This window comes from Micropterus salmoides, unplaced genomic scaffold (assembly GCF_014851395.1).
Source record: "Micropterus salmoides isolate LMB-PRFRI ecotype aquatic unplaced genomic scaffold, ASM1485139v1 Ms_hic_scaffold_12, whole genome shotgun sequence".
Classification (NCBI taxonomy): domain Eukaryota; kingdom Metazoa; phylum Chordata; class Actinopteri; order Centrarchiformes; family Centrarchidae; genus Micropterus; species Micropterus salmoides.
This window is the reverse complement of record NW_024040263.1, coordinates 6,413,864-6,439,666: the sequence shown is the minus strand read 5'-3', so window position 1 is coordinate 6,439,666 and position 25,803 is coordinate 6,413,864. Positions and strand designations below refer to the sequence as shown.

Below are 25,803 nucleotides of genomic sequence, written 5' to 3'. Positions count from 1 at the left end.
TCTGCTTCTATTTAGACAACTTTTAATATTTTAAAATTTTGAGCTTGTTTTGCAATGGTGGAAAATGACATTTTTGAGAGAAATACTTCCATTTTAAACTTATTTTAAACTTCTATTTGACAGATAAAGTTACAAGTTACTTGGCAGATTGAAATTTTATGTACTTGCTTCCTTTATAATTATCTTACAAAATATGATACATCCTCACTGATTAACCTACCTAACATTATATGAAGTACACTATCAAAAATAATCTCCACCTCTATCAGCTACAACATTAAAATGCTGCCTACATGTTAATGTATCAGTCACATGCATCACAGTACTGTACTGTAGTGTACTTTTAATTAAGGACTTAAATACTTGTGGCACCACTTTGGTGTTGCCACAGAAAGTCCTTCAAGTATGATATTACTGCTGAAAAATGTCAAAAGATGTTAAATCCTATAGTCACAATTAAATGTTCAACATGACAAGAACTGAAATATAACACAATTTCTTTATTCTCATATGCACAACAGTTAAAGTAGAGCATTGGCAATGAAATTTCAATCTCGTCGAACAACGCGTTTACTAGCATGTTTTAAAAACTGAAGTAAAATCTAATTAGAATTTCAGATTTAGAATAGTGCAGCACGGGAACAATCTGTAAGCTATAAGCTATAAGAATCAAATATGATATTGTGGTTGACAGGTGTACATTAACAGTAAAATGTATTAACTGTAATGTAGTAAATGCATACACGTAATGAGAACAGGTAGTAGACAGACATGCACTTAAATACACTGTGAATTGTACAGGTGTAAAGAGTAAGAAGGCAGGTAGAAAAAGTACAGTCGAATATGTACCATACAGTACCAGTAAGTATGAATATGGTAGTAGTGTAAAGTAGTAGAATAAATACAAATATGAATAAATGTGGATAAATATCAGATGAACAGGAAATATAGTTCAAACTAACAAAAAAGTAAGTTTGGTGGTGCTTTAATGAAATGTAATAATACGTTTTCAACTGGGGAAACTTTATTACACCATTTATCATCTACAACGTTTCCAGAGTTGACTTTGGAGTTGTACTTTTAAGGCGGAAGACACACATGTATGACTCAAAGTTCTCCGACTCCGACCACCCCATCTCCACCTTCACAGTCTGTTCATCACTGCTATGGTTATGAAAGACGAGCTCGCCTCTGATTGGCCGTTGCTGTAGAAACTTTCAGTCTCACTATCATCGCTCCACCCCGCGGACCAATCAGAGACACCGCACGGCCCCCCGACGTCAGTCTCCTCTCTTCTCGGCCAATCAGATTGTTCGATATTACTGTACTTCACCCGGCCGTCCGCTGCCTTTCAGGTAGACTGGACCGCGGAAAGGTGAGCGTTTACGGTGGTTCTGGCTTCAAATGTTTTACTCAGCTGGCTTTTTTGCACCAATTGCTAAAGTGCATAGTTTTTAATGTAATTTAGTGTAACTGTTTGGTAGATGTGGGTATTTGTCGGCTTGTTACATTGTTATATTGTTGTTAGCAGTGTTATTGTGTGTAGTCTATTGAATTTACCGAATCAAATTGTATTTATTGTATCCCTGCGCACATAGCATTAGGCAACAATGGTATGTCATTGTGTAGACCTCCCTCCGTTATTTTGCTCTAAAGCAATATAAAAAACAAAACATTAAAACTTGAAATATTATTCAATATTAACGTTGAGATGTGGTAATGTATGTGCTGCATGATCTTTTGATTTTCTGTAATGTTGAGTGGTTGTCGTACCAGGACTGAGCACATACCTTCATCAGCAGACATTAAAAGGTCATTGGTGACTTTAAGCAAGGCAGTCTAAGTGCTGTGGTACAAATAATTTGTTATTTTCCAGTACAGTGAGCAGCTGTTTGGACACAATTCTTTCTAGAATCTTTGCAATAAAAGGCAGTTTTGAAATTGGTCTAAAATTATGTGGGAGGGAGGGATCTAAACCAGGTTTCTTTAAAAGTGGGTTCACGCAAGCCGTTTTAAAATAATCAGGGACACAACCAGTAGATAGGGAGCTGTTGAAAACAGAGATCAAATGGGGCCCAACAGAATCTATTACTTTCAGTAAAAATTTTGTAGGTATTACATCAAGTGGGCTGGAGGACACTCTCATTTGTGATACTGTTTTTAAAAGCTCAGACAAGTCGATGGGATAAAACTGGTTAAAACTCTCTTGTTGCTGGTGAGGAACCTCTGAGTAAGAGGCAGTGGGGGTAATAGAGGCTCTGATTGACACCACCTTATTGGTAAAATAAGATAAAAACAATTCACAGTCATCATTACTTCCAGCTGAGGCACAAGGAGGGGTTGAGTTTACCAGCTGATCCACAGTCTTAAACAGAAACCTGGGATTGTGTTTATGTGTAGTAATGAGTTCAGAAAAATAGTGTGTTCTCGCATTAAGTGCATCTTTGTAAAATTATGATCTAAAATTGAGTAGGCCTACAATTTCATGGCACATTTTAGTGACTTCTACTCCTCTATGTTGTACTTTTTACTGCAGTACATTTATCTGATAACTATAGTTACTAGTTATTATGCAAATTCAGATTTTACATCCAAAACCAAACAAAATTACCCATTTATAAAATATGATGCGTAATTATAGATGAAACGATTCAACTCTATATAAAGTAGTTAACAGCTCCACCTTAACAAGCTGCAACATTAAAATTCTGCTGATATTTAATGCACATAATGTATAACATTGTCAAATAGTCCATTTTGCACTGTAATATATGTAAACTACTTTAGGTATATTTTGCTGATAACACTTGAATAGTTTAACATGGTGTTTTAACTTTTACTAAAATAAAGGATCAGGGTACCTCTTACATTACAATCTATAAGTACTGACTGCATACTTGGACATAGTATTTGTATAGTTTCATGTAGTATTTAGTTTTGCTAAATGTAGTTTGCTGATAATTAATGTAATTTTTAAAGCAATTGTATGAGAACCAGATATGTTCAGATGTGCTTCCAACTGAGCTGAACATACTGTGCAGCAAACCAAAGTATCAGAATTTGTGTAATTATGATTAGTACATGTTTTAAGCTAAATGTGTTTAAAAAGTGTATATATACTTTTTAAATGCATTTTATAAATATAATAACTATGTAATGTGGATACATTACTTAAAACAATAATAATATGTGCCGCAAACTAAGCTTCTGAACTTATGGTCAATTTAAAAAGAGCACAAATTATTAAATTGAGATTGAAAGTAAATTGACTTTCTATGATTGTAAAACTTTTAAAGTTTAGCTTTTAAATGCAGTCATATCATGCATTTACTGTGATTATTTGATTGTTAGTGTTATTTCTTTCTAATTTCTCTTTTTTCATATTATCATTGTTTTTATTGAAAAACTTGGTGTACACTAACTAACATGACTGAGAATATTAGCTGTCCACCTGAAGCTGTAGTGACTTAAGTCATACGTCCTGTCTGAGAGTTACACCTGTAACCACCACCATGGGGTTCCTGTTTTCCAGTCTTCTCTCCAGACCTGCAGTCATCCATCATGGCGGTGAACGGCACAGCAGACATCTTGAGCTCTGCCTATCTGGCGGTGGAGTACGTAGATGCAGCGCTGCCAGAAAACCCCTTCCAGCCCTCCCTGAAATACGCCTGGGGCTACATGATGGACAACTACACCAAGTTCCAAATTGCCACCTGGGGGTCGCTAATCGTCCATGAGCTCATCTATTTCCTGTTCTGCCTGCCTGGTTTTCTCTTCCAGTTCATGCCCTTCATGCAAAAATACAAGATCCAACAGGTTTGTGTGGGTTTCTGGATGTTAACATTTCATTTTCAAAATCTAAGATGACCTTCCTTTTAATAGACTTTCTCTCTCTGTGTATGGCTGTGTTTGTGGCATGTGCAGGACAAACCAGAGACCTGGGAGAAGCAGTGGAGATGTTTCAAGATGCTGCTGTTCAACCATTTCTGTATCCAGCTGCCTCTGATCTGCGGGACTTACTACTTCACTGAATTCTTCAACATCCCTTATGACTGGGACTCCATGCCACGCTGGTCAGTGGAAGTACAATAAAACACACCTGGACACGTCACATTCCAAGTACCCCAGATGTAGACTCAGTGTGCTGGACAACAATATTCTTGCTTTTAAATGTTAAATCCATGCCTGTGGTAACTATGATTCAGAAAGCGTAACTCTGCATAGCCTAATTAAAGCATAATTAATGACACAAAGCTCTCATCCTGTGATCTAAATTGTAAACAGATTCTAAAAAGGTCTGTTACACAGACATGTTCCCCATGATGCCTTCATCAATCTGATTTAGAACAGAAAATACATGCATGTGATGCATGTAAATCTGCTTTACATGTAAAACAAACAAAATAATTTTTTTTAGTACTTTTTAAGGTAATACCGTCAAACCATTTTGTTTAAATAAATGTATAGAGCTGGGAAATATATGGCTGAAATTAATTCTTCCTTTGCCTCCGTCATACGGTCACTAGAGGTTGCAGCCTAACAAAAAAAAAGGGTCGTAATAAGCTGCTGCATAATCGACCCATGTGGCTGTTTTTCTGGTGAGGATGGGCTGGTTTCGGTTAGTAAAATTTGCTTGTAATAACCAACAAATTTTTAAGTAACATAATAATAATATTAAAACATTTATTGTTTATTATTTACATATATTTAGCAACTTGAATACACAAAATGCAGCTTAGAGCACATTGCAAAAAATACATCTTTTTTTATTTTTCTTGCCTATACGGGATGTGTATGTTGTTGTCAAAAGTCTCACAAATCTTTTGTGGGATGAAAATATATTTTCATTTGAAGTGATCAAGAATTTTGTCTAGAAATCGTTTTTGTCACATATGCTGGCATTAATCTAAGGACCCTCAGTGGGAGCTAACAGCCATATCTACTGGTTGGGATAACTCTGCTTTTCTAACGATGACCCACCTCTGTCCTCCTCAAGGCCGTATGTCCTGGCTCAGTGCTTTGGCTGTGCTATTGTTGAAGATACATGGCACTACTTCCTCCATCGCCTACTGCATCACCGCAGGATCTACAAATACATCCACAAAGTCCACCACGAGTTCACTGTGAGTAAAACACGTGATGAGATAAATAAACATAAACTCTTAATCTCTTTACTGAAGAGTTACTTATTAAACATGCTGTAGCATCCACACATAGAGAAACAGTGAGAGCACACACACACACACATACACACACACACACGCATATGTCTTCATAACAGTGTCTCCGCTGTCCCTCAGGCTCCGTTCGGGATGCAGGCAGAATACGCTCATCCTGCTGAGACTATCATCCTGGGAGCTGGTTTCTTCATTGGCATCATGATCTTCTGTAACCACGTGTTCTTACTGTGGGCCTGGGTGTGCTTCCGCCTGCTGGAGACCATCGATGTCCACAGGTAGTAGGACACAATAGCTTCCACATTTTCTGCATCATTCTGTTGTTTGCTGCCCTTTCCTTCCCTCGCTCAGAGGTCTTAGAGGAAATACAGCTGTGTCAGCTGTGTATGACTCTGAAGAGAGCATAAACAGTGAGACGATGCAGAACATGACAAACTACACGTTTCTCTTATTAACTCTGACAGTAACTTGTGTGGTTGACCACTAGAGGGACACAGAGAACATTTGATGTTACTATCATATCAGTAGGTGAAATAGAACTCTCTCCAGACATATAGGCTTAATGTTATTATACATTTATAATTAGGGCCTGAGCAACTGGTGCGAGGAACTATTATTATATAACTGTTTGAATTGCTAGAATTATTATTATTTCACAAAATGAATAGCAGGGGCTAAAGGTGCTGGAAAACCTTGCACACGCATCAGAAGTGACGAAAATATACATCTGATATGGGTCTCATGCAAAGGTGTGGCAAAATGGCTCCATAGTGCCCTTTGAAAAATTTCTGTTAAAACAAAAAATAGTAGATGTATCATCCAAAGACTAAAAAAGCCTCTTCAGGCAATATCCTAAACTCAAAAGGAAGTCAGCCATTTTGAATTGAAAGTGCAATTTTAGAACATTTGCCGCCATTTACAGGCTCTGTACTTTAACAAAGTACTCAATCGGATCTTTGTGACAAAAAGTTGTGATAAGAGTGAGGTACAAAGCGTGAGGGGAAAATGTAGAACAATACACAAAAGGAGAGAGCAGAAAAATAAAATAGATTTTGAATATAAATAAATAATATTTATTATTATTTAAAGAATATTTACACCCTTTTCTTTTGAAATCAATTAACTTTTCTTCCCTTTTTTGGACTCAAGCCCTCTAAAATAAAACAGTCCTTGTGACAAAACTCACACTCTTGTCTTCACAAAAAACAGTGCACTAGTTTTAATACAAGAGGGTCAGCAAGTTTCATTTTAGTGCAATAGAATACTAAACATGTCTTGATATCCAACCACTAGACAGCAACATGATAGATAGAACCAAAATAAATGCATCCTGTCTTCAGTATCTCCATTACAAAACATATTTTTTGAGTATTTCCTATGTCTTGTTGGAAGGATCTGTTTAATTGAAAATACTCTTTCTTGATATCTGAGGCAGAACAAATGTTGGTGATTTATTTGAATGAAAAAGTGAATTCCCCTTTTTTTCTCCTTGCTCCCTCTCAGTGGTTACGACATCCCTATGAACCCGCTCCACCTGATCCCGTTCTACGCCGGCACCCGTTTCCACGACTTCCACCACATGAATTTCGTTGGGAACTACGCCTCCACCTTCACCTGGTGGGACAAGCTGCTGAACACGGACAATCAGTACAACAAGTACATGCAGAAACAGGGAGATAAGAAGGAGCAGTAAACCACTCGGGGCCTCTGTTCTTGCACACACCTGAACTATCAGGAGGAGGAAAGAAGAAGCAGTGAGCTGTACAGCCACACAGTGAGCACACAAACAATGCTGCTTTTCCTCTCTGTACACTTAACGAAACACACCCAAATACTAAAGGTGTACTTTAAATGAATCAGCACTACCGGGGTTTGATTCTGAATTGGACTGAATGTTGACTTCAGTCCGTCTTCTGTGCCTTTCTGCAAAAGAAGTATTGTTGTCTGCTTCTGTTAACTGCGGCTGGCTACATAAAAAACATCAACATCCTGATTTTAAATTGTTGCTTTGCTTGGTCATTGAATGAAAAAAAGTTATACCACACGACTCTCGTGAAATTCTTCCGTATACCTCTGAATGTCTGAGCACTTTAGCGCTTCCTCTTGAGTTAAACTGAGTCAGAATGACATTGTGTTATAGCTGCAGTCAGGTGTGAACTGTTGCAACTCGGTGCCGAATTCTGAAACAAGTCGGACGTGTTTTTGACGCAAACCCATGAACATTTTTGATTAAAAGGGATTGGCTCATATGGAACTTTCAGGTTTTTCAAGCCTATTTTGTTAAAGACTGTAACAATTAATAAATAAATGCTGTTTTGATTTAAAAAAAATAAACACTGAAAATGTTTTGCTGTTGTTTGTCATATTAGAATAAAATATATGAACACATTTGAGTTTGGTTGTGTTGAGCAGTTTGTTTGACATTGAAATTTTTGCTACAACAAGAAACGTTATGCTCCTCAGATATGCATGCCTGTATTAATAAGACATTGTCCCTTATTGACACATTTTTGCAGAGAATGGGATCACTGACAGTTTGTTAAAGATTAGCCCTGCAGATCTGAATTTTCTCAGTGAGTGTTTTTGTCATTTCTCTGTGGAAACAGTTTGATGGGGAAGTGGTTTATTTCACCACTGAATTAAGGTCCCCACCATCTCCTCTCTGCTGCACTGTGGACACACCCCTACTGCCCCATCCAGCACACAGCTGCATCAAGTCAGCCAGCAGCAGCAGGTACCAAACAGGAAGTGAGGCCGTTTTTACATTCAGGACCAAAACTGAGTTAGTAAATGCCACATCAATGAATGAATCACATGATCAACACCCTCTGAAATAGTATAAATAAATAAAATTAATAACCACTTTATATCTTAGTCACATTTCATTTTATCTTGTATAGTGTTACCTCAGGGGTTCGTTTTTCATATGCTGTATTTACTTTGGTGCTTAAACAAGTAACTGTTAACTGTTTATGGTAGGGTTGCAACTATTATTTTAATTATCAATTAATTTGTTAATTATGTATCCGACTGACATTTGAGTCTATGGGATAACAGAAAATTATGAAAAATACCGTAACAATTTCCCAGAGCCAAAAGAGGACATCTTAAATTGCTTGTTTTGTTGACCATCAGCAGCCACAAGATTAAAGTGATAAAAAAAAGCAACAAATTTGCCAAGCTGGAACCAGCTGTGTGTGTAATTTTCTCTTGTTGAATGATGAATGATGAACCAAATAGTTGATAATTAATTTTCTGTTGATCAACTTATTGACTGTTACAGCAACATTTACAAAACAGAAGAATAAAGCACACAATCAAATCATGACACATTGAGTGAACATGCACATTTGAATTTAAAAGCATCTCATTCACAGTCTATTTTCTGATGAAAGGATTTAGATTATTTACTGTGTTTTAAAAGCCCCCTTTTGTAGGATATAAGCTAGGATGAACATTTGAGCAAGAGAATAAATACAGCCTTACAGAAACTGTTCAACATTGAATAAGTAAATAAAATAGGCCTATCACAAAATGAACAAAGAAATGTATATTATAAGCATGCAGTTTTAATATAAACTAATTTACTTTTAAAGAAAGGGTCATTGTTACAAAAGTCATCCTGTTTCCACAATAACTTTTTATTTCTAAGTGCCCTTTTATTCAAATTCTGTTCTTTTCCTGAGTGACCATCAACTTTGACCAAAGCCTTTGTCTGTCAGATTAGTCTCCGACTGTTCCTCATTGTCTGCCCTGCTCTGAATATTATAGGCTTTTATGTTAAAAAAAATATTTTCTTTATATTTTTATTCTTTTATCTAATTAAATGATGTCCTTCTACTACATCTCTGAAAGAAAAAAAACTTTATTTTGAAAATGTTGACCGGATGTAGACCTTCTAATCCTCTGTCATGCTTGACACTGGAGGGAGTCTGCGCTCAGGTACAGCAGCGCATCACACTCTGAGAGAGGGAGAGCGAGAGCGGTACTGAGAGAGATATTTATAGCCTAAAGCGAGGCTGCAGCACAGAGATAAGGCTTGGGACCAAGCCGCAGGCAGACAGACAGACAGGGCTTAGGGAAAAGAGGACACGTCAAAATGAAACAGTTCCTTTCCTTAGTTTTCTTCGGGGCCGCAGTGGTCGCCTTGGTCAGCGCAGCCGGTACCGAGGGTGAGATCTCCTTCGAGTACCACCGTTATGAGGAGCTGCGGAAGGCGCTGGTGTCGGTGTGGCTGCAATGCCCGACCATCACCCGCATCTACACCATCGGGGAGAGCTTCGAGGGCCGCGAGCTGCTGGTACTGGAGATGTCCGACAACCCCGGGACGCACGAGCCTGGTCAGTTTTACGCATACGCAAAGTCTGCTTCATAATGCGGCGAATGTGCACCCCATCCCGCTCCCTTTGTCCCCGCTTGCCTTCGTGGTAGGTGTAACATCACCGCACGCTGTGATAACACATCACGCACTATTGCGCAAAGCAGCCTGCCTTTATTGTGTGTGAGGGGTTAGACAGAAACGTTCCTGTGTGGCTGATGTTGCTCAAAAGCACCGGAGAGCAGTAGAGGAGGGGCGCAGGTGTGTCGTGCCGAGCAGCGGAACGGTGAGCGCGCGGTCTGCTGCATCAGTTTAGAGGAAACCTAGATGATAGATTGTGGGATCAGCCACGCAAAGCCGCCATTTTGCTGGTTGATAAAGATCTCTTCGTGCTTATCTCGAGTAGTGGTTCGGGGGGAAAAAAACACATCCCAAAGGCGTTGGATCATGCCACGGCTCACTGGGCTGCGTTTTGAATTACCATCTCTTCCAATCAAAAGCAGATGTAGGCTATCAGCAATGTTGGCTGCAACACATCAGAGAAGAGTTGAAAGGAGGAAGCCTTTGACTGAATATTAAATGAAACTGTTAGACCAGTCATGAGGTTGCTTAGTGGACCTTAAGGGTTATGTCATGACTTCCCAGCATCCCCATCAAACTCCTTCATCCTGTCAGGACTGGACTGCAGGCATGACACATGGAGCAGAAGAAGTGATGCGAGGAAATGTGAGACTTCAGTTTACACAGCAGCCACATTATAACTGCAAATGTGGGCAACCGCCACTGCTGTTTCCAGATGCAACGCACCTTCTTGTTTTTCTAAAATCACACCTGATTAGAGCGGAAAAAACACATAAAGTGTATTTCTGTCATTTTTTTCATTTGAAGGTGATTTAAGAGAGCATACCATCACCCTGAAATCATCTGATGGTTTCAGAATATCAGTCATAAACCAGTCGTAGTAGAAAAGGCAATATTAAACAAACTGTTGTGACATTGTTATAAAAGGAAGCTGTTTGTACATGGCCTTCAATGTTTTTTGAAAATGGCGGATTGCCCTGAATCCATCTCACGCTGTTTGAGTGCAACACTGAGAGCCAAATTCTCTGTAATGGTCCTTTACTACTCCCCTAATTGTGTTTCATTTCAGGCTGGAATTAAATCAGGCTATGATTAAAGGTTTTGGCTTTTTAGCTGTCTATATCTTAAAATGCCTGTCTCGTTCTTGATAAAGATTGCTGGACTGTAAAAACACCAGAGACAATGAGGGAAATAATCCCTGATGAAGTCTGACATTAAAAATATATTCAAATGTTGTTAATAAACCAAACCTACTTTACTCCAGCGACCATCTTTCAACCCCTTAATCCATAATCAATTTATCATTCAGTGCACCTCCAAGGATGACTTTTAACACTCCCAGTACTACTGTAAGTATTAAAACAGGTAGGCCTACTTTGTAGTCATGATAGTGAGAGGACCCAGTTTTGGCGGCTATAGAGCAATAATGCAACGTTAATGGATTAGCCTGTAGCACATTTAACCTTTAATGAACGTCTGGGAACAGCTCAGTGTTTCCTGTCCTAACAGGACGCAGGGCTACTGCAGGAAGTGATTAATTTCATCCAAGTAATCCTTAAAAGGGGCCCTCAAAAAAAAAAAAAACAAAAAATCTTTGCCTGTATAGTTTACAGTCTAGTTTGTGGTACAAAGGTGTATTTTTTTCTCTGGGTGTGTTTGTGTGGTCTTAAAACACCACAGGTTGTGTGTGTTTTGCAGCTCGCATGGTCACTCAGCCTATGACCGTATGTACAGTACATACTAAATAAGCCTGTAATAGTCTGGTGGGCGTGCATGAGTCACAGTAGCGATGTGGAGCCCTTATTATTACCAGATGAGTTTCCAAGCCGCTGCTTCACCAAAAGGGGCAGCACCTCCTCCTCTCCCCCATCCTCTCCTCTCCCTCCACCTCTGCTGAGCAAAACATCCACAGCTAGAGGGAGGAGGATGAAACAGAGAAGGAAACAGAGAGAAGCGCTCCAGAGACTGATAGGGCAAAGGAGAGAGAGGAGAAAAAAAGATGATGGTTTCAGTATCTGGGATTGAAGAGATGAATGTAAGTCAAGTTGAATAAAATCTGCAAAGACCAGAAACATTTTCAAGCCCTACCAATATTTTATCTGACCCTGCAGTGCGTTTAAACTCAAAGGTGGAGCCGAAATAGCAGTTGCTGGGGCAACAGATCGGCTTAGTACACTGAGCTGACTGGCAGCTCGTGGTTGGCTGGCTGTGCTCCTGAGGACGACGGTCCTGAGCTCATGCATCTGTCAGTAAGCAGCCATCTGTCACACACTGCGGCACAGGAACTGCCTATAGCTAAAAGTCTAAATAGACAGGTTACACCAATATACACTCTAGTAACACAGGCAGTAGTGGCAGCAGTAACTGCATTAACTCAAGCGACTACCTGGTGAAGAAAGTGGAACATCTACAAGCTATAGACCCAGATATTTCCCTCAGTCTCTCTTGTGGAGACTAAAAAAGAGCTAAAAGGATAGCGAATATTGGACCTTGCCAGATGAATGCTAATGTTGCTTTGTGACTGCTTTGCAAATGTGCAACTGTGTGCTAGCAGGTTCATCATGTCAACTTTAGAAAATGACAGTGTGTCAGTGTTGTGTTACAGCTTGTTTATCCGGTGCCAATTGGCCAAACATATCAGCTTTTGCAAGTTGAAGCAAAAGTTCAGCATTTTGGGAAACACACATTTTCGCTCTCTGTCTGAGAGTTCAATGAGGTTTGATAGCACGCTCATCTATTCATCCATTTAATATAAAGCTACAGTCAGCAGCCTGTTTGCTTAGCATATAGCGCAAAGACCGGAAATAGTGGACACAGCTGGCTCTGTGCAATGTTAACAAAATCCGTCTATCAGAACCCCTAATTCTACCTGCTGACGTATAAATTGTTCTTGGCCAGGTGCAGTGACTTCCTGGAGTCTCCGCCTAAGAGCACATAACTTTAGTTTGTGAGTTTTTACAGTCTTTTATGGACAAAATGAACAGAAACTATAACGTGTTAATTAGGGAGCTTTAGAGATTCTAGTTTGTGGTTTTTGTTACCTTTGGACAGAGCCAAGCTAGGCGTTTCACCTGCTTTGTGCTAAGATAAGCCAACCATCTGCTGGCTTCATATTTAAAACAAACTATTGCCGTTTTAATAAAGAAGTCAGGCAATAACGTTTTCCATCATTCTGGGAGCAACTGTGATCTGCTTTTATGGTGCACACGGCATGAGTCTACGAGGTGGAGGTGTGCGGTGTCTTAAACAGCTCACTGTGGCTGCTCTTTTTTCTTCTATTACTCCCTACAATATTTTAAACTGATCTATTGTCAAAGAAATATAAAAAATGACCATTGTCTTGTTTGTAGACGCATTTTTGATGAAGGATAGCGGTCAGTGCTAATCTCCCTGACAAACACATTGCATTTCATGTGATTATTTCATAATAAAAGTCAACTTTTGTTTAGCCAGTTCAATTATTTTAGTGTGAAGCTGCTGCAGTAGGAAATGTTTGCTTTGCATTAGCAGGAGCTTAATACAGCCTTTTCCCCTGGGATGTCGCCACTACACCCAGTTCCTAATACTGCAAATGTATAAATATTGCAATACTTTCACCAGTGGGCTCTAGGCTCAGTCACCATTGTGTTAGCTCATTCTGCAATAGATAATGACTAAACAGACATTTATTTAAATGAAAATCTTCGATATTATTACTTTAAGTATGATTTTGAATGCAGGACTTTTACTTGATATGGAGTAGTTTCACAGTGTGATTTTGCTATTTTTACTTAACTAAAGAATTTGAATACTTCTTTCAATAACATGACATGTTTTTTTTAATCTGTAGGAGGTGTCTACTTCTTGCAGCTGGATCATATTTGAGTGTATAAAAGCTGAAAAGAGTGTTTTTTTGTGAAATAGGCTCTGGCTAAACTCTTTTGACTGTCATGTCTGGAACTATTTCCAAGACATCTATATACGAGAAGAAACCCTATCTTGTAATGGCGTTGGCTTTGTCTGAAGGTTAAAAAAAAGAAAGAATGTCAGTATGAGGCACTGCTTCATCCAGTATGCTGTAGACCATCTCAAGTGGTGGAGAGTTTTATCAGATGACAGAGGAAGTATGTAATCCCCAGTGAGCACGCACTCACATGCCCAAGTGTATAGTAGCCAGACACACTGCTGGATATGGTCATATCAAGTGACATATGGTATATTGAATGTAAAGTGAAACACAGGTAGACATGGATTTTATAGTTCAAAATACAGTGGAGAAGTATTGATTGGGTGTAAACCCAGTGCATTGTTTGGCCAATTTAGCTGTGAGGCGCCTCCTCAAGCAGAGATAGCAAAAACAGCTGAGAGGAAGGAAGAGCAGCGGAAAAACTAAGATAGAAAAGAAAGGAATGATGATTGAGAAAACTGGAAATGTAACAGGAGTGCGAGGGTAACAAGGGAGTAGAAGAGGGGTGGGCGAAATAATGTAGAGGGAATAAGCGAGAGGCAGAAATGGAAACAGGATGAGAGAAAGGCCAAGGCCTCAGCCAGAGGTCATTTATTATACATCAGACACCCACATGCGCACTCCTCCTCTCTGCCTTCTCTGCTCTGCCTACTTCTTCTTCGTGTTGTTTTGCTTCTTCCGCCGCCAAAGCCTCCTTTCTGTGTCTTGCTTTTTCCTGAACATATTTTAATTTTCTTTCTCTCTCCTCGGGTTCCTTTTGTTCTCTCGATCTTTGTCACTATTTGTCTTGCCTATTATTTTTTGTATGTTTTGCATGATTGATATTCTGCATCAACACGCTGCGTGATGTCATTTCATGTCATGCTGTGTAGTGGCCGTACAAGCAGTAGACAGTCAAAAGTCCCTCCTCCTTTCGTAGCTTTGGATCTACTCGTTTCTGTGGGTTGTTTTCTATAGGGTTTCTTTCTGAAAAAAGCTAAAACATGTTTGCTGTCCAAGGAGCTCACTGGATGGTTGGATTCAAACACTTTAATTTAATTTTTTATTCACCAACTCCCATGAAGCTACAAATGGCTAAGAATCATGGGGAATGTTTTTGATAAAAATAAAGAGGTTTTCAAATTTTATAAAACAATCACTACACCAGTTGATACACATGAACATAGAATATGGAGTCAGTTATAAATATTAGAGCTGACACAATTAATAAATTCATACATTACTTAATTCAAAGAAAATTAATCAGCAACTATTCTGATAATTGATCAACTGAATATGGTTTGTTGGACAAAACAAGACATCACCTTGGTAATTATTCACCATTTTCTGACTTGACACTAAACTGTTTTATACACCAAACAATGAATCAACTAATAGAGAAAATAATTGATTGCTAAAACCTGAACGCTACAAAAGATAATGGAACAGAGGCGAACTAGGAGAAGGTTTGGCTCTCCCTAGATGAATCAGCTATTATACGATCTAGCATTTTAGCATTTTTCTATTTTTTATTTGACCTATTTTGGTACTATGTCTCTTCTTTATGTTTATGTCTCTGCTTTATCAGATGACAGAGCTGGCAGTCATTCAGAGCTGACGAAGTACTTTTATACGAGCGTGAGGGTGTGTGTGTACACGAGCATGAGACAGATGGACAGACGCAGAGTAAGAGTGTGTTTACTCAACCTCTGAGTTGATTTGTCTCCCTAAACACCTGTCCCCGTCAGGGTTGCCACAACGACTGAGAGCACTCTAATGTGGTGCTTCCCTAATGACGTTGCAGCAGCAGTCATTATTACATAGTCACCTAGGAGACTGTATTGATCACCTGCCAGACACTTGATAATTCCTGACAAAGCGTAGGATGATGCAGTGGGTTTTGTTACCCTCAGATGGGTTTTATTGACCTGTGGAAAGTAAAAATGACCTTGAGTTTACGGGAGGAGCTGTGCCACATGACTTTTACTCACAGACCTCCACCGCTAAAGGATTTTTAAGATCTTACCAAAAAGCACAATGTGGTTTAGGTTTTCACATTATGTTTTCACTTGTGAAATGAGTACAAACCAAGAAAAAGGAGGGATTGCTCACACACACTGAATACTGTAACATCACAAAAATGAAATGATGCAACCCTCCATCTTCTTCATGCAAACATGCATTTGAACAAAAAATAGACTATCTATCTTGCTAAATAATTAGCAATTGTTTATATAATTGATTATGTATTTAAATCATTTTTCAAACAAAAATCATTCTCTGGTTCCAGCTTCTGCAATGTGAAAATTTACAATTTTTCTCTACTAATTTTCTCTCTTTGATATCATTGTAAATTAAATATGTTTAGTTTTAGGACTGTTGTGTGGACAAAGCAAGACATTTCAAGACACCACCATGGGCTCTGGGAAACCGTGTGAACTGTGATTTTCACATTTTTCTGACATTTTATGAACTAAATGGATGAACTGATTCAGCTCCATCTGTAATGTGGAGAACACGTGACACAAAACAACAAGTACAGTATAATTTTGAAGAAGACCTTGACGGTCGAAAGATTTCCTCATTAATTATTTTGGAGCTTGCGATAATTAGTGTGCAGACTACTCCCACGTTTCCTTTGTATGCTGCTGTTGTCTTGTGCCCAGTTTGGGTTGGTTGTGCATGCTGTTGACGATCTTTGCTTTAAATGTACCAACACCACATATGAAATGTTGTTTTACATGAAATTAATCTTTGAACGTTGTTACTGTTTCTCTAAAGGCACATGGGAAATCTTGTCAAGTTATCACACTTGAAATGGTGTTTCACATGTGAAAAAATCACATGCCCTTTGTCTTTGACTTTGAGTGTGCACAGGAGAATAAAAACTCAGTGAGGTACAGTTTGACAGAAAAGAGTAATAAATTGAGGAAAAAAGGGAGAAGACACAGTTGGCCCGATAGGGGAAAGGACATTGATTTGTTCCACTTACACAGTGAGGTATCACGCTTGCCTTTGTGTAAAAATACATCTTCTGGTCAAAAATTTGTGTTAGGAGAGGGCAAAAATGCTAATGAATGACATTACGTGTTAGTCATTATTAAGAATTTATGCAGTGAATTGTCATGGCTGCCCTGCTTCTGCACATTACCCAAAACTCATCAAAGACATTTTAAATCCATCAATACCTAAATATGTAGGAGAGAGAAAAGGTCTCCAGAGACTGAGCATCTGTAAAATAGCTTGAAGCATAGGAACTCGTTTAAGCAACTTCAAAGTGTGTCTGTGTGTGTATGAACAAGTGAGTGCATGTGTTTGACAGCTCGGCCAGGCCTCTGAAGCCTGTGAAAAACATTCACCAACATCAGGGCAGAAAGAGTTAATTGTAGTCTTGAAATCATTAGTAGCAATTCAGAGAGGAACCAGATTTGAGCGTTTAAAAATAACCCGACTACCAGATGTGTATTGGGCTGTGTAGGTGTGTGTGTGTGTGTGTGTGTTACTCGCTCATCTAGCCACTTTACAGATACATCAAACGCTCAAAGAAACCCACTAAGATGGATTAAAAAGATGCACATTTGCAAACATGGACACACATGTACCCTTGCATCTTGAAAGCATTGCTTTTTATATAGTTTATTAGCTTGATAAATAATTTTTAATGAAGTGAGGAGTGCAAATAACAGAAAAAGAATCCCTGAAAACACACACAAAAAGCCGCCAATTAAAGCAGGACCCCTGCTGCAATTTGGCTTCAAATGCACAGACGCACACACCCCTCACCATCTGCTGATCTACATTTCATAACTCGTAACTGATCTGAACAAAAGACTCTTCTCAGCGCTCAGTACAGCCACAGAAAGCCATTTATCTCTGGTTTGTAGTTAATGAAAAGAGGATGTTCAGAAAACTGTATATTTAGTCTTTGTCATTTTAGTGGCACTTGTTTCTCTCTTACTTGTGTGTGTGTGTGTGTATTTGTGTACAGTATATGTTTGCATAGATGAAGAGACTTAGAAAAGAGAAGGAACGGCCAATTAGTATGTTAAACAGATGGTTGGAGCCTTGGACATTAAAAAACAGCTTTACTGATATAAATAGCTCTCAAATATAAAGCTTATGATAAAGGAAAGCAAAGCAAGTATAGGTAAAGCAGTCTACTCATGTTTTATGCCCGTACACTAACATGGCGAACATCCGTTAAACAAGGAAACAAATTTAGTCCAACACATTCAACGAGCATCAGCTTAAGCCTCACCAGTGAAAGATTAGAATCAGCTTTATTAACAGTTATATGTGTAGACAAGGAATCTGACACTGGTTATAAATTACTGTCAATGTGCTTTCACACAGTTCCAATAACAGTTTATAGGGAGACAGAAATAGTCATAAAGCTAAAAACAAGGACAACAAAGATGAACAAAGATAGGTAAAAATAAACAGAACTATCATGTAACCCACATACAAGTAAGTGAATAAATATGTGTATAAAATCAACATTAAATGATAATTTTGGTATTTTTAAACCTGGGCATATTTTCACATATTTTGGTGTCAAAATGACTCGTCTTCCCGCCTCTAACGAGATTTCAGAGAGAGCATTGTCCTTGAGACTTCAGTTTCTTGTTAAAACAGAGGGTGTCACTTGTAGGGATCGTTTCCATGATGTTTTGAGACACCTCATATAACAGTCTGAGCCTGACGGTGGCAAAAAGAAACACTTTTTGTGGATGTAATTTTGACGGGCACAATAACCCTGAAGGAATATCTTGCTGCCACTGCAGCCGCTGAAGCCATCTACCGTCACAAAGAGCACATAGAAAGAACAGCACAGTAATTAATCCAGCAAACATACTCGTTATGTGCAGAAGAGTAAACACAGTGAACAGTTTCTTTGAATGTTGTTTTAGCAACAAATTAGCGCCAGACAGCTAGTGTAGCGGCTAGATTGGTAAACTGATAGCAGAAAAACTACATTAACAAATCAAAAATCACAAAACAACAACAACTGAAGAGTAAATACAGACTCAGAATCCCACAAGGGCATTTGAGGAGTAGATAAAAGATGAAAGATGAAAAAAAATCATTATTTGCTTGGTCACAGAAACACAAAATGGTGGATGTAACAATGTCTGTTAAACTGTACTAGCAACAGATATTTAACTAAAACCAACTGCTGCAGAATACTGTCATTGTTAATCAATCAATTAATTAATCAACATTTTTTCAGAATGGTGATTGGAATTTTTTATTTATTTATTTTTTTTTACCATTTTCAGAAAGTTTATAGACTAAAAAATTTACTGCAAATCTTCAGATGACTAATGAAAATACTCGTTGATTTAGTTAATGAGCAGTCATCGTTTTGACAAAAACACATTTTACTTGAGAACAAACCCCACGCATTTCGCATGTGAAAATAAAATAAAATAAATATCAAATATCATTTTCAAGCTGTTTGATTTCACAGACACCTTTCACATGTAAAATGTCTTAAAATCACTCTGCCTGTTTATGCATTTAAAAACATTTTCACTGCTGAAAGATATTTCAGTGCTTAAATATTATATTTCATATGTTAATGTGTTTTTGTAAGGGCAGTGAAAGCACGAAGGGTGAATCATTGATTACAGGCTACAAACAGCATGAGGTTTATACGTTGCAGTCCTGAAGTCAAACTCTGTGATGTAGTCGATCCCAAACCTGTCACTCCAGCAGGCTGCTCTTCACAAAGATTTAGGAAACAATCTGTGACAGTATCACTCAATAATCCACTGACTGCTGGTAATTATTGTCCAAATGGAGTTCGGGACTGCAATGTTCAATCCTGTTTAACCTTTCAGGTGATGAGTCAGTATGTATGCTACTGTTTGAGTGTGTGCAGGGCCGTAGCACAAAATTCTGCACCCTGTACACAGGTTGAATACATAATGTAGAATAATAGCTCTGTGTGTGATGTAGTAACACAGCAAGTGTCTTCTTGTTCCCTGCAGGTGAGCCTGAGTTTAAGTACATCGCCAACATGCACGGCAACGAGGCCGTGGGCAGAGAGCTGCTCATTTACCTGACTCAATACATGTGCAACCAGTACCAGCAAGGCAACGACACCATCATTGACCTCATCCACAATACCCGCATCCACTTCATGCCCTCCATGAACCCAGACGGCTTCGAGAAGGCCGCTTCTCAGGTGATGACACAGCACGACCAAATCACATTGCTTACACGCAAACCTGATCCAAGGATTTAAACACTGACTTTAAATCAAACATAAACAGCAAGTATAGTAATTATTAAAGCTCCAGACACTGTCTGGCTTCCCTTCACTCCTATGTATGTCTAACTATAATCTCCTGTTTCCTGCTCAGCCTGGAGAGATCAAGGACTGGTTTGTCGGACGCAGCAATGCGCAGGGTGTGGATCTGAACCGCAACTTCCCCGATTTGGACCGCATCATTTACATCAACGAGCGAGAGGGTGGAGCCAACAACCACCTGCTGCAGAACATGAAGAAGGCGGTGGACGAAAACACCAAGGTACGCAAACAGACCCGCAGATTCAGACAATGTACAGTAAGTGATGAAGATTGAATTCTGAGGCACAGAGGAACCACACTCTTTACTTGTTAGTCGGATCAATTCATTGTTGTTTTTGGTCGTTTCATTCGATTTATTGGCAATAAGAAAAATATAGAATATCACCAGATTATCCTTTAATGCTTAAAAAAACCTCTGGTGTGTGTTGGTTGGAAGTAGTAATATTTCAGGTACAGAAATGACTCTTTGACTTGTTTGCAGGTGCAGTATGTACAGTATTTTTAGGTATTAGTGATTTATGAGTTTTTGCCTTTGCAGCTGGCTCCTGAGACCAAGGCAGTGATCCACTGGATCATGGATATCCCCTTCGTCCTCTCAGCCAACCTGCATGGAGGTGACGTGGTGGCCAACTACCCATATGATGAGACCCGCTCTGGTACATAAACACATATCTGGACACACAATCTCAAACACACCCTGATTTCCTGTTTTGGTTGTTAATTGTTTCTAAACTGTTTCCTTGCTCTATATGAGAATGTTTCCACTGATTTAACGAGACAAATATTTGACTTATAGCTAAAACAACAAACTTTTTATTAGTTATTCTGAAGAATGTTCTAACTCTAATTTAAGTCAGATGGAAAATGTCTACTTCTGCGGCTTCCTACGCATTATTACTCAAAGTAAACAAAATGTGTTTGCACAGGCACACATTTATGTTTGTTCTCTTCCTTCTCATTCCTCCTTTAAGGCTCCACCCACGAGTACAGTGCCAGTCCAGATGATGTGATGTTCAAGTCTCTGGCGAAGGCCTACTCCATGTACAACCCAGTCATGTCCGACCCTCAACGAACCCCCTGCCGTAAGAACGATGATGACTCCAGCTTCAAAGACGGCATCACTAACGGAGGGGCCTGGTACAGCGTGCCAGGAGGTAAGAGACAACAAGCTCCAAATATGTGTGCTACTGATGAGTTGCATGTAAAGAGACACCTGGACTGGATTTGGTTGAGGCAGATACTAATTTTGATATTTGAGAGTTACTGTATACACTATATACAGTATGGGGTGCCCAAAGGGTTTAGGACAATGACCAGAAAACTGCAACATCTTGTGTTTGAATCTGTGTAGGGGCTCTAGTTGCATGCCACCCAGTTCATGATAACCACAGAAGCCTAACTGTTGAAAACCTCCAAACCAAGATTTACTGGGTTTTCTTTTCAATCAACAATGTCTATAACTATGTATATTCTCTGCTGTCATAGGCACTAGCTTCCTGCCACTTTCTCACATTTATCATCATTGTCTTCCTCCTTGTTGTTTAATTGATCTATGACAGGAATGCAGGATTTCAACTATCTCAGCAGCAACTGTTTTGAGATCACTCTGGAGCTCAGCTGTGACAAGTTCCCCAGTGAGGACACACTCAAAACCTACTGGGAGCAGAACCGCAACTCGCTGGTGAACTACATCGAGCAGGTTGGCTGCACCACCAGTACTTTAAATATGTCCCAAATCACCATTTGAAAAATTGATGGCTCAAAAACCAAATCAACATGCTCTATCTCAAGAGAATAAAATGTTAACATTAAAATATGTAGGCCTAGAATGATGTATGGGCAGAGAAGTCCTTGTACCTAAATTGTGAAACTGATACCTTTATTATGGTCAAGGTATGGTTATTTTTAGCCAACTTAAACTACTTGGGTAAGGCTGGGGAAAGGATTGTCTTCAGGGCAAAAAGAAACCAGTGTTGACAAGTGATGTCACACAAACCACTGTCTCATAGAAGAGGACAGTCATTGTTAGCCAGATCCCTTGACAAAAACAGTGTTTGTCGTCAGTGTTTTTGTGGTGAGGACTGTTGCATGTGCATTTTATTCACATGGTTCATGATTTGTCTTACAGTCTAGTAAAGGATTCAAAGTTTCCTTGTGTCATTTTTATTTTCTCGTCCAAAGAGCACCAATGCATTTACATCCAATCCCAAACAGACATTTTCCTGCTTTCCTTGAACCAAGCCTTGAATTTGTCTCTTTGGGTGTTTGTAGGTTCACCGTGGCGTCAAGGGCTTTGTACGTGATCTGCAGGGTAACCCCATTTCCAATGCCACCATCTCTGTGGAGGGCATTGACCATGACATAACCACAGGTATCAGCATCCAGTGCAAATTCACACAATCCTGACAACCATACCTTTACTCCATTACAACACACTCCACTGACATGAAGTGTGGTGGTCAAAATGTAATGGTAAGATTGTAATGCCATCTGGTGGTCAAACATGATACTGCATCACCTTTTCAGCAATTGATTTTTATTTGCACCTGATTTTACAGATATAGTAACAGGTACTGAAAACGCTTGGTGTTGTGAGGATCCATTAGCTGCTTTGTTTGTTGCATATTTGCATGTATTAATTAGAATTTATTTTTATTTTGCAGCCAAAGACGGAGACTATTGGCGCCTATTGGCTCCAGGAAACTACAAAGTGGCAGCCTCTGCCCCAGGATACCTGACTGTCATCAAGAAAGTGGCCATTCCCTACAGCCCTGCAACCAGGGTAAGACTCACAGACAAATGAAACAACCAAAGTCTGCCTCACACTGACTGTGTGTTCCTTTCATATTTAGAAAAGGGTCGCTTGCAGAGCACCTAAAAGACACATTTAGCGCTATCCTTAGATCAAATAAGTTTATGAATATCCTGTACAAATAGCATTTTTGGGTCAGTCTTATGCAAACTGCAAATTGATTGTAAATAAGAAATAAGTTTAACAAACTGGATAGCATTTGGAAAATACTTTGATCCAATAGAAAAAGAACTTGATCGCTCTAATAAGGCACATCTAGCAGAGAAGGAACTGTATATTCTACTGATCCTGGTACTGTTGGTTTTAACAAATGCACAAATGGCTCCTTCCTTTATAAATATTCAAGTGTCCAGGTAGGATCTAATGTCTTATTTACAGATGGTTTATTATTATAAGTAAAAAAAATAACTAGTCTTTGCTGGGACATTTAGAAATTGTAGTCCGTAAAATAAGAATAACCGTTTGTAACTCTAATGCGTCTTTTACTCCTTACCTCTAATCTGTCTCCATGTTTCTCTCTCTTTCTCTCTCTCCCAGGTGGACTTTGAGCTGGAGTCTCTGATGGAGAGGAAGGAGGAGGAGCGGGAGGAGCTGATGGACTGGTGGAAGATGATGTCAGAGACACTGAACTTCTAAAGTGTTTGTCTGGCTGATGATCGGACCGTTCGCGCCATAGGTGTAATATATTCAACAATCCGTGTGCCCGTCCACAAAAGAGAATATATTGTCTCTTATTTGTTTTGTTCTCTTTCATTCATTATTTTTATTGATTAAATTGTTTATTAATGTAATGGTTTGCCACATGCTCCTGTAGATGGTTTGAATATCCTGCAGACTCACAAACATATACTGACGGACATAGGAGAAATTTACAGGTAGTTTGGTGGCAGTGAGATTGAAGTAGATTTTCTGTGGTAATGTGTTTTTTATTGTACACGTGATTGGTAACCATGGCACCCATCTATATAACCAATGAGTGACTGAGTAATAATGTGTGTAAAAGAGCTGTTTACATCATTACCACATGGTTCTATCCCAAATAATTCGTATTTTTTCATGTTTTAAATGTCTCTGTTTCTCCAGGCTTTAGTACAATTACACAAATGTACGCAAAAAACACTCACTATTTTAACTGTAAACTTGTACACACACAGTTTTTTTCCTGTAATATAACAACTACCTGCGACGCTATTGTTTTGAGAACATCAGGGACATTAAAAACACTGTAAAATTACTTTAAACATTATATTGTAAACAACGTATACAGACAAGCTCATTTCCCTGTATGTTATTAATGTTGAGATTTTTTTTAACTGACTGCAGCACAGCTTTAATTTTAGCACAAGATGAATGGTTATAATATATACTGTATTTATGAACTAGGTATAGCAAGAAATGTGTGTTTTTTGTAACTGAAAAAAAAAAAAATCTAAGAAAACAAGGCCATGACACTTAGAAATATGTTCACCTCAGTCTACCCAAAGCCATTCCTTTGTATGTTCACTACACAGGGAATACTATGGTACATAAAGGACTGTGGTACATGTAGAAGTTGTTTTTCAAAATTAAATTAACACTAATCTTCTGAGTGGACACAGTGGACAAAGTTTAACTGACTGTATGGATACAGTTCTCCTGGTTTGAGACTGCAGAAAGAATTTATTGAATGTATAGCTATGGATGGAGTTAAAAATGCAAAGAATGAACTGGTCAATAAAACTCCCCTCTTTATGTTGTCAAACTGCAGTCGTGTCACCTTTGTTTTAGCTCCTTCAGGTGGAAGCATCCACCACAGACTGGTGGAAACTGGTGCTCAGGCTGAATGGGGCATAGTCTACTTGTGAGGATAAGGCCTCATTAAGGTTTGGTTAGAGCCTGTTGGGTCATTCAGAACGTAAACCCTCCCCTTGTTGCTCTCCCTAGTGTATAAAGGCACATTACATTAGACCTAAATAAAACAGAATTTGGGAAAATCTTTGCTGGTTGCAAGGAAAAGTAGCTAGATCATTGAAATGGTTGAGTTGGTGTCCCCCTCCCCACCTATGTGGTATACAATGACATATTTAGGATTCTTTAGAGAGATTTAATGCAGTCTAGGTTGGGAGTAAAAGTACTTGTGTTAATGAACACAATTCTTAGAAATGAAAAGTCTTAAATAAATGTAGAAAGAAGGTAAAATTAGTAAAACAATGGGTATTGGAAGGGATAATAGATCTTTTTGGTGCTTTTTACATTTAAAATATATTCCTTTTTCAAAAGGTCCCTCATTAAGATAAGATAAGCCTTTATTGATCCCCAGAGGGTAAATGCAGGTGTTGCAGCATAACAAGCACAGAATAAGTACAGACATATAGAGAAAAGTACAAAAAACAATGATATAATAAGAATTGAAATAAAAATAGAAACTATACCCACAATTAAACTCAAACACGTGTTTATACAGTACCCATCAACAGTTTTGTACTAATACTGCTCAATAGCAGGTTGATGTGATTAGAGACAGCAAAGTATAGTATATGTAAGAGTAATATGATACCATCTACTACAACAGCTTACTAGAATAATATATAGTGTTATTACGTAATGATACTACCCACTGTTTTATGTTTCAGTTGTGAAGAAATCCTGTAGAAATGTTGTATGTTTTGTCTAATCATTGTTTGTGTGTAGGCTATGGAATTAATAAACTATATCCTATAGAAAACACCCTCTGTTGAAGAGACAGGGTATTTCTGGACGCTAGGGGGCAAAATCAACCTGACCTGTAACAAACAGGTGCACAGAACCAAACCATTGCTTTGATGAAGTTATTACTGAGAACGAGTTAGAGCACAGCTGGCTGCTTAAACAACCGACTGGTGAAGAGCAACATTATGACCCGTTGAAGTCGTGTTTTTTTCCACCTCATGAATGTAAGTCCAGTAGTATCTTTACTTTTAGCTCTGGTTTGGTCCTCACCAACTAGCTTGCTAGATGCTAACGCTTCATAATTAGTCTTGTCATTAGCAAGCTAGTCGCTGATTCTGATGTCTGGTGCTGTGAAGATGACGAAACACTAAGGTTTGTTACTTTATTTCCCTAGAAATGGCGATTAATTCATTAATTCATATGATTTTGTATGTCATATGTGATGTGAAAATACACACACAAACACACACACACACACGCACACAC

At 38.7% G+C, this 25,803-nt stretch overlaps 2 protein-coding genes across 2 annotated transcripts; both read left to right on the top strand.

Moving 5' to 3' along the window:
- Positions 1–1,274: 1,274 nt before the first annotated feature.
- msmo1 (methylsterol monooxygenase 1) lies at positions 1,275–7,570 on the top strand. The gene is made up of 6 exons (XM_038713070.1): positions 1,275–1,375; positions 3,533–3,816; positions 3,925–4,073; positions 4,997–5,123; positions 5,301–5,455; positions 6,681–7,570. Exons 2-6 carry the CDS (start codon positions 3,562–3,564, stop codon positions 6,868–6,870), a joined length of 876 nt encoding a protein of 291 aa, XP_038568998.1. The 5' UTR covers positions 1,275–1,375; positions 3,533–3,561; the 3' UTR covers positions 6,871–7,570.
- Positions 7,571–9,114: 1,544 nt separating this feature from the next.
- On the top strand, positions 9,115–24,370 carry cpe (carboxypeptidase E). Its single transcript, XM_038713069.1, has 9 exons — positions 9,115–9,517; positions 19,495–19,691; positions 19,870–20,037; positions 20,356–20,473; positions 20,789–20,971; positions 21,377–21,516; positions 22,089–22,188; positions 22,481–22,599; positions 23,167–24,370. The coding sequence occupies exons 1-9, from the start codon at positions 9,277–9,279 to the stop codon at positions 23,263–23,265; spliced, it is 1,365 nt and encodes a 454-aa protein (XP_038568997.1). The 5' UTR covers positions 9,115–9,276; the 3' UTR covers positions 23,266–24,370.
- The last annotated feature ends 1,433 nt before the right edge of the window (positions 24,371–25,803 follow it).